This window comes from Zonotrichia leucophrys, chromosome 17 (genome assembly GCF_028769735.1).
Source record: "Zonotrichia leucophrys gambelii isolate GWCS_2022_RI chromosome 17, RI_Zleu_2.0, whole genome shotgun sequence".
Lineage (NCBI taxonomy): Eukaryota > Metazoa > Chordata > Aves > Passeriformes > Passerellidae > Zonotrichia > Zonotrichia leucophrys.
Window position 1 is genome coordinate 6,160,083 of NC_088186.1, and position 13,593 is coordinate 6,173,675.

Consider the following 13,593-nt stretch of genomic DNA (forward strand, 5'->3'; position numbering starts at 1 on the left):
GACAAGGGCGCATGGGTTACTGGGTGCTGCCAGCCAGACCCTGGGCACAGCCTGGCTCTTTGTACACCCTTTATCTGGGTTGCAAAGTGTGAATCAGGGAAAATCTGTGAGAAACAACATCCTACAAAATCAACTGTGACTTGGAGGAAGAAAGGACTTTCTTACTTATCCAAAGTAAGAACACTACTGACACAAACATGGAGCAAACGTTTGCTGTTCTGGAGTGAAATGCCCCAAAAGCTGGTCCTGCTGCAGTAAAATAACCTTCAGAGAATCACATGGAAACATAAGATATCTATGGTATAGGCTCAGCCTAGTCCTGGCTACTTTATCCCAAAGTTTTACAAAGCATAAGAAGGAAAGACAACCCAAATACTCCCAGGCAATGATGCCCCCTGATTCTGTTGTAAAACTTCAGACAGGCACACGTTACTGTCACATGGAGCACCCACAGGAAAACCACAGCAAGAACCTATGTGAGATAAATCCCAGGGCAGGAAGAAGGAGTTCAGAGCATGAAAATGATGAAGGAGAAAGCAGGAGGAGAAGGATTGCACACCCAGCAGGGCCCATGGCAGCAGTGGCAGGCACTCAGAGCGCCCTGCATGGGCCAGCCAGGCTCACCAGTAACCAGCAGTGTCTCCAGGACAGCAGCTGTATTTTCTCAGTAGGCAGATACTCCAGATGTGCTGCCAGAGCACATTTTTGCTATTGACTGTTTGAAGAGGTTGTTTTTGTTGGGTTTTCTCTTCCCTTTCGAGTGTGGGTTTGTGGAGTGCATTGCCCTGGGATGGCTCCTGCTGATAATTAGGCAGCAAAGATAGGAATGATGTGCATTGTTTTAGAACAAAACCATGGAGAAGCAATGGAAAATGAAGTGATGATGGAGGGAGAAGTTGGTTAATATTAAAAGAGGAACACATTTGTTTATAATAGCTTAAAAAATGCACCATCATTCTTTTTGAAGAAAGAAGCAGAAGCTGAGACCCCAAAATTCTGAGAAAAAGAGGAAACCTCAGTTCTCTTGTTCTCTCTGGAATGAATGCTTGGGAGAGTGGTAAAGGTGAGAAAGGACATTCCCCTCTTCCTTTCCTCCCTTCTACCCACTGCTTTCCTGATCAAACTCTTTTCTTGCCTTTGGACCGTTGGGACCAGGTGTTCCTGGAAATCCCTTCCGACCAGACCGACCCTGAAATACATGGAAAAACCATAAACATCAAAAGCTTGCAGCTGGTTTGCTCACAGGTGCTGCTTACATGCTTGTAAAATAAAATAGAAACATAAAATATTCATTTTCTGATCCACCTATTACCAATTTTTTGGCATATTTTACTATCCTGAGGTGACAATTATGTACAGACCCATTACAAAGTCGTGAGCTGGCAAGCCCACAGATATGAAAATATTCTTTTTGCTTCTTCTAGCTGTGTTTCTGTGATACATCACAGAGGTCAAAAGTACTCTCTCTGACTGTCCAGTCTTTTTTTTTTTTTACTTTTTCCTCTTCCTCTACTCATTGAAAAATACTATAAATCAAGGAAGAAACACAAGGGCTGGTTATGGAGATGGTTTCCAATCAATGTCATTTATCTTGAGGATGAACTGTTTAAACATTAGAGAGTTTTTCAAGGTTTGAGACTCCAGGAAAGTCATAAACTCAACACCCTGTGCAAGGCACTTCCTGGACTTTCAGCCATCCTGGATCAAGCAATCAATCAAGCCCTGGACAAGACAATAATTCATAGCAGGGCAGATTCACTTCCCAAACCAGGAGGGTGGAAGCTTTTTGAGAATTTAACTACAATTCCATTGCAAGGTCATCAGTGCTGGTAATAGCTGAGTGAATAAACGAATGGAACCTACCTCTGGACCAGGGACTCCTGGTGGTCCTAAGGGGCCTTCATCTCCCTGAGGTGAAAGGAAATTAAAATAAAAGGCAAAGCAGTGACAAAATTTGGACTCACCATGCAGCAAGAATGAAATGCCTGCAGTATGAGCAGCAGTTAAACACAGGCTGTGTGTTCAGCTGTCACATTTTAACAGCTGAGCCCTTCTCTATCTTAGAGCAGCCTCTGAGGTTTCTCAGGAAAAAAAGATCCCAAGTCAAGCCCTGCCAGTAAAAGCCATCCAAATTTGACCAAGGGAACACCAGTTGATTTGGTCTGTGATGAGCTGGACTTGGCCACTGGGGTACCCTGGACATGCTGCCATAACTCTGCTTCATTTGATTTGGCAGGGATGTGAATGCTATAGAGTTCTCTTTTTCTCTCTTCCCCCCCAAAAAAGCATGCTCCAAAATTTCCCACAGAACCACTTGGCAACTGTGTGAACGTTTCCCTTTTGCTTTCAGCTGGGACTACACATGCTGCAGAATGGAGCTATCACAAAATCTCACACAGCAATTGGACTCGCTCCTCTCCCTTGGCTCCACACCAATTTCTAATGTGATAGGATCAGATCTACAGTTTCTAAGAGACCTTCAATTAAGCTTCACAAAAATCATCTCAAGTGTCCAAACCCAACTGCCAAGAGAGGAATTAAAAGTGCCCTTGGCAGCCCCAGCCTGGCTGCTCTCATTTGGGTGGGCAGCCCTGGTAATGAAGGGGCACTGGCAGGCTGAGGGTGGGACTGGGGGTCAGGAACCCAGCTCCAAGGGCACAGACAAGCCACCCACAATATGCCCCATTTCCAGAGGGATCCAATTCAATTCAGAGCCCTGACCCAGTGCCCTGGGTGAGTGTGGTGGTGAGAGCACAGTGCTGTGCTCTGCTGCACACTCTGAGCCTGCAGCACAGCTCACACCAAACTCCATGTCCATGTCTTTGGGCTCACTTTTACACTCACTAACTAGAGCAAATTGAAGGCAGCTTGGTCACGCCTGCCTGAACCTGGAATGCAGGGCTTCGATTCCCTTTGTATTTTGGCTGGAATATTTTTTTCTTCCCCCCTATTTCACTGCAAATAAATGAGCTAATTTGCATTAATCCCATTTAGAGAACAAGCAGAAGAGTTCCCAGAAAAAGTTAAGAATTATTAGTGCTATTAAAACGAGCTCCTGCCCATGCATGTGCTCAGTATTATTTACACAATGTCTCGTGACTCTGGACAAACAGCTTACACTGGCCTGAGTGAGAGGAAATTACACCAATGTCACTGGAGTTCCAACAGGATAAACAGGGAACCCAGACATTCTCTGCTGCTCCCATCATGTACAATTAAATCAGTGACAATTGTTCCCTTCCTAATGACTGCAAGGGCAATGATGCTTCAGCTTCTGAGGTGAAATTGTGAGTGAAAGCTCTCAGGTGCTGGGCAAATGAAGTTCTGCAGAGCAGCAATTCCCATTTCCCTCTCTTTTTACAGAGGGATGTTTCTCTGTGTGAGAGGGCAGAGTCTGCAGGTCTCATGGTTGAAAAGGAACACACTTAAAAGGAGCAGAAAGCAGATGCCAGGCCAGGGCATGTCTGTGCAAGGGGATGTGCAGGGAAAAGGGCTCTGACACCCATCTGGGGGTGGGGAACAGGCTTTAAAAGCAAAGCCAAGGCAGAATTTAGGGTCAGCAGATGCCAGCAGTGGCTGGAAGCAAAGATCACAAGATCACAGGCCTTGGAGATCACACAGCTCAGAGGAAGCTCCTCTTCTGCAGGTCTCTCATCACTCACTATAAGCATCTGCTTCCAAATTCAGAGGGACCAGAGCATTTCAAACCACAAACACCATTTCACCATACATTAATTAAGAAAATTCAGCATTATTCTTTAAATCAAACCCCCTTTGAGCTGAGGACACTCACCTCTTGTCCAGGCAGTCCTCTTGGCCCAGGTAAACCTCGTGCTCCTGGCTTTCCCTGAGAAAGAGCCAAAGGAAAAGATACTCAGAAAATAGAAACATAAGCTCAGAAGGGCAATTAAAATGAGAAAGTCTCTTTCACAGCCATGGGACATTATCCAATGTCAATTTGGTTACAGAAAAAAAAAATCTGAAGAAAAGAAAACGCTGCTCTTGGAGGCACCTCAAGGCAAACAGACCAAGCTGAGAGGCTGGCCAGGACAATCTTTAGGAATCTCCTGGGCTTTCTCTCTTCCCCCCTTCCCACTACTTTGTTTTCCCTGGCTGCTCCCAACCCCACACAGAGCTGCAGTCTCTGCTCCACTCACCTTCAGACCTTCAGGGCCATTTTCTCCTGGTGGGCCAATGTCACCTGGGAAGCCCTGGAGGAAATGAGGAACAGTCAGGGTGCAAAGGTGAAATTCTGCAGGCAGTGTCAGAGGTTTAGTTAGAAGCTAAGGGACAAGGTGTGTTACATGCTGGCAGTGTCCATGTGGAGGTCACCACAGCTTTGGGAGTGAAGGGAACACAAAGGAGCAGCTCCATCAGTTTGATGGAAGAGCAGCCTTTCCCTAATTCCCTTTAGGTCCATCTTCTTACAAGATTTATTGCAGTGAGGGCCTCCCTGTCATCACACAGCTAAAAGCAGCGATTTGGGTTTTAATTAATCTTTCTGAGCCAGCTCCTAACCTCTGTGCTCCCAGAAAGGAGCTGCAGCCTCGGTGACAAAGGGAAGCAGGCGAGGAATTAGGAAAGGTGCTGACACCCTCGTTAGCTGCCGTCAGCCTGGCAGGGCTCCTTCCCACCCAGCCACCCACCCGTGGAGCAGGAAACAAAGGAATCCCTGCTTATTTCCAATAGCAACAAAGAGGAACGATTGCTAAGTGGCAGCACTCAGCTGAGAGCCCTTCCAGACCCTGTGAAATACCAGAACGCTGATGAGGGGAAAACAGACATCAGCTGTGCTGGAAGGGGCTCTCCAGCATCTTACAGACCTTGTCTGGTCACTTAGGAAGGAGAAAAAATGATGGTGTGCTGGGGGAAACTCATCCTGCATCTAAGGTATCACTGTGACCTTTTTTTGGTAAGGAAAATAAGAGGATTTTTTACTTTAAATGGTGTTTTGAGGGGGGAAAACTGAAAAAACTCCTTCATTTTATCTATGACAATAAAGAGGAAGGAAGAAACAGGATCTCATCTTCATGAGATGTAGAATAGGTCATGAGCCCATCTTGATTCTTCCTACCCCATCACCACTCATGTGCCCTTGTATCCCAGCAGAGAAGTGAAGCCTGAGGCTGGGAAGATGTGAGAAGGAGGTGGTGGGACATACCTCAGGGCCAGGTGGTCCTGGAAACCCAACTGGTCCTTTGTCACCGACTTTTCCCTGCAGAAATTGGAAGAACATGGGGAGAAGTGAGCAGGCTGCTGGCTGTCAGGTTTCCTGTTTAGAACAGCCAAGCTGTCTCTCCAGCTGGGCACAGAACTCAGGAAGGGAGGTGAGGGAGCAGAGGGTGCTTGGTCACTTACCAGGGGGCCTGCCTTCCCTCGTGCGCCAGGGACCCCTGGCAAACCCTGGCTGCCCTGAGAGAGACACATTTATTTCAGAACACAACAAGGCATTAAAAAAAAAAACAAAAAAACATCCAATTCCCCAGGCTCCAGCTTTGCTGCAGAATGAGGAGCATCTCCTAAAGGCTGAGCTCAGCCCTGCATGGAGCTGGGACAGCTGCACTGATGTCAGGGAGATGTTCCTGAGGACAGCCCTGAATTTAGCCCCAGAGAACACAAACTGCTGCAGTTGGCTGTGGCTCAGAGCCACGCAGGCTCCAGCACAGGGCCATGTGCAACATTTGTCAGCCACAGGCAGTATCACATTAAATCACAGGGGAGAAGTCATTTGATCAGAAGTTATACAGAGCATTAAGTGGTTCCCTGGGTCAGGGTTTAAGTTGCTGCATTGAGCAGACAAAATCTCCTGAGTCTGCAGCCTCTGGACCACACACATTCACACACATCCCCATCAATCCCATCACTTCCAGCCTCTGCTAGGAGACATAGCCCCTACAAAAAACCCCTGCAGAACTGCTTTTACTATGGTAACTATAAAATCCATATTCTGATGTGGATTTTAGAAAGGCACAGCATACCCCAAGTGGGAGCTATCCAAGCAGGGCAACCTGACAGCAGGATGCAGCCAATTCCTTCCTAGTGGAGGAACTGAGATAACTGGTGGCCTCTGCAATGTGAGGGGAAAAGAACAAAGGAGAAAAGAAAAACAATTACCTTGTCTCCTTGGAAGCCAATATCTCCTGGAACACCTGCTCTTCCCTGATCACCCTGGGTACACATCACCAGAGAGTTAAAACAGGCAACAGCAACAGCCAAAATGCCCTCGTTGGTGCTCAGGAGGTGCAAAAGGCTCAACAGCAGCTGCACTCAGAACTGAACTGCTGGCAAGCTGCAGATCACACTGAACACAGCAACAACCCTGAACAAAGTGTGGATTGCCCAGCTTGATTCTAAGGTGAGGAAGGAAACTGCAGGAGAGCAAAACCCAGGATTTCCCCAGCATTGTGTGTCTATAGGAGCTGCAAGAAGAGAGAGCACATTCCTCTGGCTAACAGGGACCATGATGGTGGTGAAGTGTTAAATTCAGCTGAACAGAAGAGTTCAGTTTTCAATGAATGAACCTTTTCTCTCACAAGGCTCTATAGAAAAGCAAACAATCCTCAGGGTTTCTGTGAGCATATCCTAGTCCTGACATCAAACATCAATCCTCTTCCATAAGAAAACAAGAGCAACTTCTGGTAATGCTTTAGTAGTACCTCCCTGCCAATCTCTGAGCTGGGATTCCCTGGGAGGGGTCAGCTGGTGCTCACTGGGATGGGGAGCCCATCACTGACAGTATTTCCTCACCAAGCTGTCTGTCTGTCCCTCATTGGACCAACACAACAGATTCTGCCTCCCTGGGTGGAAGCCAAATATCCCTGAAGGTTTTCCAAGGAGCAGTGGGCTACCTTGCTTTGGCTCTCAGCCCTGCTGTGAGCAGCTCTGCACCAAATCACCTCCTGATGCCCCTTCCAGCCTCATGTGTTTAGTGATTTACTTAAACAAAGGATGAGTCAATGATGGGGCAGAGAAAGGAAAATTCTGCTTGGGAAGTCAAGGGAGGAATGACTACAATAACTTGGTACAATGACAAGACCCAACAAAAATAACTGCTGGAGGAACTCTGTCCCATGAACTTGGCTCCCCAGCAAGGGAATGAGCCACTCCAGGGCTATATGTTTAAACATAACCCACATGGAAGACATATGGAGTCCTGCAACAGAGCCAAAGTCCACAGAGAGATGTCAGAGAAAGTCCACTTCACTCCAGAAAAACCACCCACTCTCACCCATCAGAGAGCTGAAATAATTGCAACTACCTCAGTAACATGCAGGGGATAATCAAATTGTGGATGGTTCAGGTTTGAGTTAGCAAAAACTTTTCAAAGACAATTTTTCAGAAGAAAAATAATTAAGAACTATGCAGATTCAATGATGGAAACATTTCATGGATTCATGCTAAATTTGCTTAAATGTTTTGGCAAATGTTCCCGGAACATTTCACTGAACCATCTTCAAAACAAGTCCTTTACGTAGCAAAATTAAAATGTTGGTCTTAAAAATGTTAAATTGATTTTACTCATTTGGTTTTCAACCTAAAATATTTTAATTTGAGTCAAATAACCAACATTTTGTTTCATCGGAACTATTTTCCATAGTTTTTTTCCTTTGGCAATGCAAAATGGAAACAATCAGCTCTTTACACAGCTTCAGTTCGGAAGAAACCCAAGTATTAGATAGAACAGAAATGGTAAAAAAGCTACTGTGTGACCCAGCTCCTTCACAGATTTCTCTCATCTTCTCTGAATTTTCTACTTATTTTATGTAGTCCAAGGCTTAAAACACTGAAATCTACTTAATTCTGGCTCCTGACTGGAGGCAGCATGAAAACAGCTTTTCTGAAAGTGACAGGTTGGCTCTAAGATTTGGCTTTATCATCAGTTCTGAGGGTCAAAGAAGAAAGATTGTATTTTTTATTAAGCAATTTTCTACCCAGAGAGTACAAGTGGCCATTGAAATACTGTTTCACAAGAAATACTTGGACACTAAGTAATAACTACAAAAATAAAAGAGTTTCCTGAGCATAGCAAAACACAGGAACAAACTTTTGTTTCCAACCTTTAGGAAAAGTGGGGCATGACAGTGAAGCCAGTTTTTAAACAACCCTAAGAAATGGGCATTAGAGAGGGTAAGAAGGAAGCAGGGAAACAAAACTCATCTCTTAACCTGAGCATGAGTTCATACCAGATGTTCACATGTTATTGTGATAGCACAGCAAAGTGTCACAGCATGAACAATCCATCTATGGCTGTCAATCTCTTAAACCAGAACTGAGCACTGGGGCATCACCTTTTACCTGCCCTGGAACTGAGACCTGGGATCTGTGTCCTTAATATGAGGGGAAAATTACAGAGGAAAGAGGTCAGGCATGTTTGTTATTAAAAACTGAGATGCTGAGATGACGAAATGAGCCTGCAAGGACTTGGTTCACGGGGCAGGAAAAGGAACGCAGGATCTGAAATTACAAACAGCCCCTGCCCATGGGATGCTGCCTGTGCTTCATGTTTCACCTATAAAAAGAAATGCAGCTTCAGACACCCCCAGGGCTTGTGTAACCCAACACAAACAGAGAGGGGCTGCAAGGGAAGGGACCAAATGCACAGCTGTGGGATGTGTTTGCTGTCTGGGGGATGCAGAGGAGGTTGTTGTGCAAAATCCCCTCAATTTTCCTCAAGTGGAGTCTCTGTTCCCAAGACTTCCTGCTCAGCAATGCAAAGGGAGCTAACACCACACAGCTCCAGAGGTATTTGCCTGAGCCATGTCCTCCACAAGTTACAGATGTCCTGATTCATAAAACTCCTTTGTGAGAACAAGGAGCTGGGATTTCCTCTGCTTCCTCCACCTTTCCCCTGCACTCATCACCCCACGTGGCCTTCTCAAGGCCCCTCTTGATTTCAGAGTCACACAGTAATTGCACTTCTCCCTCTCTTCCCCCTCTCCTTGCCTCCATGAAAACACAGGAATGCAAACAGAAGGATGACCTGGGTCTGCCTGTCTAGCTTCTAGATAAAAGGATGTGATTTTAGCTGGAGGAGAGAGATGCTGTCCCTTATTCTGGTTCACACCTGGCTATGTGATGTGAGCAAGTTCTCCCAGGTGGATTGAGGTGGCAGATCCAGTGACATTCCTGCTGCCTACACAACCATCCAGCCACCCTGCCACTGTCCTCAGGTTTTACCAGCATCCATCTGACTGCTGCTGACTGAAGGGAGTTGTCCTCAGCTACAAAAAACCCAACCTGTACAAGGCCACATGTTTTGGATGTGACCAAGACAGATGGGATTAATAGGAGCTTGCAGACATCCAATTAAATCTTCATCAACCCAGGAAGGCAGGATGACTGCAGCCTGGAGCTTGCAGGGGAGACAGCTGGGGGGGAAGGAAAGGTTTCCTGTACCTCAGGAGTGTGGGATTGTTGGGAGGATGGATAATTCTGTACTTAGGAATATTGTAAGGATAACTCCAGAGAGAGCCACAAACCATCTGGGTACTGTGACAGCAGTGGCTGGGGAAACACTGGGCATAAACAGAGCAGTGATGGAGACTGAACTGTTCAGGAAGGTTAATTTTGCTAAACAATGATTTAGACCTTGGTGATTTTTAAGATATTTAACCATTTCTCCTAAGGAGTGGATGGAGGAGTCTGTGGACTCCAGGATCTGGGGTTTAGTCCAGAAACCAGCTACAATGTCTTAAGCTTGTCCTAAAGAAAAAGCCCTTCTCTTGCCTTGTCATTGCTCTCAACAGAGGTGGGAAAGCAGCACAAGGGAGAAATGGAAATTGCAGACACAGGAGTCCTGGCAAAGAGCTGCTATAGTATAAGAAGAGTTGAATCACTGGTTTGACACTACTTCCCCCCTGTGCAGTTTTGGGCTGCTAAATCATTCTCTAAAAGCAAACATCTAAGAAGAGAATAAAACATCCGACAGGAGGAGGAGAATACACTTAATGGTCATTTTCCACTGCCCTCCTGAGCAATCAGAGCCAGCAATAAATAACTGCACCTCCCACTCCTTCAGACTAAATAAATCCTCCAGCTGAATAGCTGTAGGAGTAGGGTTCTCGTGACAGTGAGACATTTACACACACAGCTTCATGCTGATTTAGCTGGAGCTGTGTGGTTTTGTGCCAGCCCCACTAAATCACTGCAATCAAGGCCCCTCTCCATTTTGCTTTTTCTCCAGTGATTTATATCAGTTTGGGACAAGGCAATTTCCTCCCAGTAGGAAGCTGAACTGAGGTGAGGCTCCTTGAACAGGAGAAGAGGTATCCAACACACAGCAGTTTTTCCAGGGGATCCACCTGGTTTGTTTGATACAGAGCTGCTTTTTCACGCCACATCTCTCCCCCAAATACAATAATGTAACTCACTGTCAGTGTTGGATCATCTCCTCCCCATCCCATCATGCAAATAACAGAAAAACAGTGGAACATTACTGTCATTATCAGTGGGAGATGGGAGCTCCAAAGAGGATCTGAGAATAACTTATCTACAGTCCATGGAAAAGGGGATGGGGCAGATATCAAAGAAAGAAAAATCAAAACTAGAGTGTCACAAATGGAGGGAGAGTGAGAGGATGGGGTATAGATAGCCAGGGTGGAATCAGCACTACAATGCTGAATAAGAAACTAGAAAAGGGGTTTCACATGCAAAATTAAAACACAGTGCAATAAGGGAGTATTCAGATCACCTTATCACCTTTCAGTCCATGTTCTCCAGGGTTCCCCATCAGCCCCTGAAAGAAAAGAAAGTTCAGAGTGAGGTTGAGCCATGGTGGAGACTTGCTCAGGTCTGTGACATTGCTGTTTGCTGATGGGGCTGGTGGCTCAGTCCCACAGCACTGCCCTGGGACAGTCCCAAGGTCCAATGCCAGGCTGCTCCCAAAGTGTGCTCCATCACACATTCTTCATGTGGGAAAATGCTTCTGGAATTCTCCACTGAGAGCACCAGTGGGATGTTGTGTTCAACACCACTGCTGCCCATCCTTTCTCTCAGGAGAGTCACCTCTGCCCCAGGGAGGAACAGAATAACCTTCAGCCCAGCTATGGAGGGATGAGAGCTCAGAGATTCCCTCACCTTTAATCCTTTTGGTCCTGGATAGCCAATTGGTCCAACAGGGCCCATGTCACCCTAGTGAGAGAAAGAAAATTACCACAGTCATTAGGTGCAAACCCAACAGATCCCTGCATGTGGTGTGAAATTCCTCTGATATCCAGTGTCAGTATCCCTGAAGAAATGCACTACTGATATCAACAGCAGCATCCTGGCAGGAGTCAAGGCTCTTTGAATGTGCAGACAGCCCCTAAATAAATGCAGCATTCTAAGAAAAGAGAGTGGGGGCAGGAGGTGGGGACAGAGAGGTCCCATCCTGCTGCAGTGAGAAGTCAGAGTGGCACTGTGTGTTGGACTCAGTCTAACACAGGAGGACAGCAGAGCTCTGGCTGCTGTGGGCACTCATGTGTGATGTACAACAGAAACCCTTCAGTGCTGCTGTTGAAACGGGCTCTGGCTCTCCCTGCCATGAAGAGAGGCAGTGACAGGGTGCCTAGCCTGGCCTCAGTGTGTAAATAAACAGGGCAGGCTCCCTGAAGGAGCAATTCTCCAGCCTCAGCCCCGGGCCCGCGGTCATGCAGAGAGAGCTGGGCCGCAGCCACCCCAACAGAGCCCTTTTCATACCTCCCAGCATAAAGGCTGCTTGTGGAAATGCATTTGCTCAGAGCTCTGCCCACATGGCTAATTAGGAGAGCAAGAGGCTTTAGTTACACCTAATTCTGCTCTTCAGCCTCTCTTACAGCGTGAACCAAACTCCGCAGGGTGCGTGAGCAGAGCCTGGCTGGGCCTGGGGTGGCTGCAGGTGGCAAGGAGGAGACTGAAAGGGGACAATGTGTCACCTTCTCCGTGCCCTGCAGTGTGTGCACACCCTGGGGGAGCAGCTGCAGCTGTCCTCCACAGGGAGGACAGGGCAGGATGGATGTGCTCCCTTCTCCCCAGGAGGACTGAGGAGGTCACTGTCAGTCTATCCCACTGGAGATGCTTCAGCAGCCTGAATTCAGGAGATGCATCTTACCCTGGGACACAAGATCTGACTCAGCTTGACCTGAATCTCAGTTTGAAGTTTGGCTGGGCCAGTGTGGAGGGGAGGACAGGCAGCTTCTGACTCCATCATCTCTAGGAGGATCATGATCATGTTTGCCATCTCTGACCTTACACGTTCTAACAAACACAATATCTGTGAGATAACGGCAGCAAGGAAAAGAGAAATCTTTCCAAAAGCAAGGATGCCTTCAATGGTATTGTTTTAAATAGCAATCTTCATCTTCCAGTTTTTTGACAGGAGCACATCCTTTCTGTTGCTATGGCTAAAGTAGCTACTTTCATCTCCACTAATGAAGGGAAGCAGAGCTAATTCGTGGTTCCATGGAAAGCCTTCCTGTGAATCCACCTCTGTCCCAATCCCCCATCTCCAAGATGGGTGTTCCACCAGATTCCCTGCTGTTCCTTCCAGGAATGTGAGATTTCTGGGTTTGTGCAATGCTTAGTGCAATGGAGGCCTTGATCTAAGCTGACACACACTCCTGTAATTTAAGTTATGGAAAGGCCAAAGGGGAAGGTTTTAACCATTCCTTGCAAGTCAAGTTTCCATGGTTTGTCACAGTTGAGGAGGAATCATTATGAAAGAATGCTGTAGTAGTAACAGAGCCTACCAATTTATGTGCATGGAAGGGAATAACCTAAAATAAGTGCTGAGACCTAAAAATAAACCAGTTGGGCATTAACTAACCCCCAGCACAGCTGCCAGAGGAGGAGCTGCCACCCATCCTTACAGCCATTTATCTCCTGCTGGGGGAAAAGTGCAATGAAGGGTGGAATTTGGCTGAGTAAAATTACCTGGATTAGTGATGGGATGGTGAAAGGGCTTTTAAAATTCCTGTCTACCCAGAGGACAGACTGTTCCTGCCCTCAGACTCTCCAGTGAACAAGAACTGGGTGTCCCTGAGGTCACTGCCGACAGGGACTTGCTTTTTAAGAGATCCTGGTGTGGAAAGAATGCTGCATCTTTGAAGAAATACCCTGGCAAACGCTATCAAAAGGGCAAGTTACCATGAAAAAAGAGACACTAACAACAGACTTCTAATCTGTTTCCTTCTGTTTGGAAAGGATTTGTCCTCCTCCACCTCTGAATCCACCAGGAAACCCCCACTCTCCCCAGATGCCACAGCTCCCCCATGCACACAGTCATCCTGCTCACAGGAAGAACAAAATCTGTGTGCAGTTAGGTAGGTTGAAAGGGTTAAAGCCCGACAAGCCAGATCTCCATTTGTTTTTGTACTTACAATGAGTCCAAGGACTCCAGGAGGACCTGGGGCTCCCAATTCTCCCTAAAAGGAAAGACAAACCCACAAGGTTACAGAACACTTTATAGACAAGGAGAGACTGAAAGGCAGCTCAGTGTTTCAGGAGTTTGAGGGAAGGGAAAAGAAGGGAAAACACCATCACTCCCCCTTCCATCCCCAGCCCCTTTCCCCTCCAAAGCAATCCAGAACTTCCATTTTCAGGAGAGCACATCCTGGGAAGACACAGGCTGCTTGTTTT

The 13,593-nt window shown here is 46.7% G+C and overlaps 1 protein-coding gene across 1 annotated transcript in view; it reads right to left on the reverse strand.

Annotated features, from left to right (window-relative positions):
- The window catches only part of COL27A1 (collagen type XXVII alpha 1 chain), a 146,300-nt gene that overhangs the window by 65,126 nt on the left and 67,581 nt on the right, over nt 1-13,593 (reverse strand). The window contains exons 14-23 of the mRNA XM_064727415.1: nt 13,335-13,379; nt 11,077-11,130; nt 10,691-10,735; nt 6,115-6,168; nt 5,359-5,412; nt 5,162-5,215; nt 4,158-4,211; nt 3,794-3,847; nt 1,864-1,908; nt 1,136-1,189 (exon numbers count right to left, since the gene is read on the reverse strand). Of these exons, the coding sequence (XP_064583485.1) occupies nt 1,136-1,189; nt 1,864-1,908; nt 3,794-3,847; nt 4,158-4,211; nt 5,162-5,215; nt 5,359-5,412; nt 6,115-6,168; nt 10,691-10,735; nt 11,077-11,130; nt 13,335-13,379 (513 nt within the window). The remainder of the gene's footprint in view (nt 1-1,135; nt 1,190-1,863; nt 1,909-3,793; nt 3,848-4,157; nt 4,212-5,161; nt 5,216-5,358; nt 5,413-6,114; nt 6,169-10,690; nt 10,736-11,076; nt 11,131-13,334; nt 13,380-13,593) is intronic.